Raw genomic sequence first — 1,222 nt, forward strand, 5'->3', positions numbered from 1 at the left:
ATCTCCTTGCACTTGCCAGGTACCTTGTACCAAAGAATGGTCATTTCTGAACAAAGCCTGAAAAGCGACCCGTACCCTTACCAGGAAAAGTGAGTAGTGCCTCTTTGAATGTGTTGATACTTTCATTTTGCAGTCTCTTAGTGAAATCCATCCTTTTCCAGTGCTCTAAATTAATCTTGGATGGAACAGACAATCTGGACCTCACTCCTGTGGCGGTACGTGGTCTTGGGGGACACAATTTGGTGGCATCCAGTACCTTGCCAAAATGAGCTTTGCTGTGGGAGGAGCATATTCCTCTTGTGTGTCCCAATTTATTTCTGTGGTCCTGGGAGTCAGGGAGCTTCCCTTTGTGGGGAGACAGGGTGGAGAAGGGGAATATCAACAGCAACACTTTTTTCTCTACATGGAATAAGGGAGACGTGAGCTGCTCAGTCTACAACTTCTTCATGAGGGGCAGAGGAGGGGCAGGACTGAGCTCTGCTCTGGGGGGAGCAGGGACAGCCCCCAGGGAATGGCTGGAGCTGTGTCAGGGCAGGTTCAGGGTGGATCTCAGCAAAAGGTTCTTCCCCCACAGGCTGGTTGGGCACTGAACAGGCTCCCCAGGGCAGTGGGCACAGCCCCAAGGCTGCCAGAGCTGCAGGAGGCTTTGGATGATCTTCTGGGGCACAGGGGGTGACTCTTGGGGATGGGCCTGTGCAGGGCTGAGGGTTGGACTGGATGATCCTTGTGGGAACTCAGCATATCCTGGGACTCTGTGACGTCAGTAACGGGGAATCCTCTCCTCTCCCTCTCTTTTTCCCCACCCTCCTGCCCCACACAGGATTTTCATCTTTGCTGACCCAGAGCTGCTCCCTGAAGCCATCTGCAATGCTCTGCTCACCGACACAGAGGCAGCTCAGGTGTCCCAGAGCCCCCGGGCCTGCATGTGCCACGTTATCACCCACGCGGTGCAGGCGGCCCTGGGCGAGGGCTGCGACCTCGGCGGCCTGAGGGGCAGACTCCAGGTAACAGCAGCACCTCTGCAGCACCACCAATGGTTTTCCAACGGTCCTGCTCCCGCTGGACACCTTGAAGAAGTAAAAGGTGTTTTGGCAGGTGGAGGGATTGCCCCCACCCCGCTCCTTGCCGCTGCTTTCCATCCCTGGTAGCCCCAGTGTTACTCACAGAGCTGGTGTAAAACTAAAGGAGTCTTCAAAATATAGAACAGGTTTTAGAAACAGCC

At 54.9% G+C, this 1,222-nt stretch overlaps 1 protein-coding gene across 1 annotated transcript in view; it reads left to right on the forward strand.

Annotated features, from left to right (window-relative positions):
- PIK3R6 (phosphoinositide-3-kinase regulatory subunit 6) overlaps window positions 1–1,222 on the forward strand; it is a 16,732-nt gene that overhangs the window by 6,144 nt on the left and 9,366 nt on the right. Inside the window, exons 5-6 of the mRNA XM_027896853.1 lie at window positions 20–89; window positions 821–1,004. Coding sequence (XP_027752654.1) covers window positions 20–89; window positions 821–1,004 — 254 coding nt within the window. The remainder of the gene's footprint in view (window positions 1–19; window positions 90–820; window positions 1,005–1,222) is intronic.

This window comes from Empidonax traillii, unplaced genomic scaffold (genome assembly GCF_003031625.1).
Source record: "Empidonax traillii isolate 1590-97213 ecotype Southwest subspecies unplaced genomic scaffold, ASM303162v1 scaffold518:size600044, whole genome shotgun sequence".
Taxonomy (NCBI): Eukaryota; Metazoa; Chordata; class Aves; order Passeriformes; family Tyrannidae; genus Empidonax; species Empidonax traillii.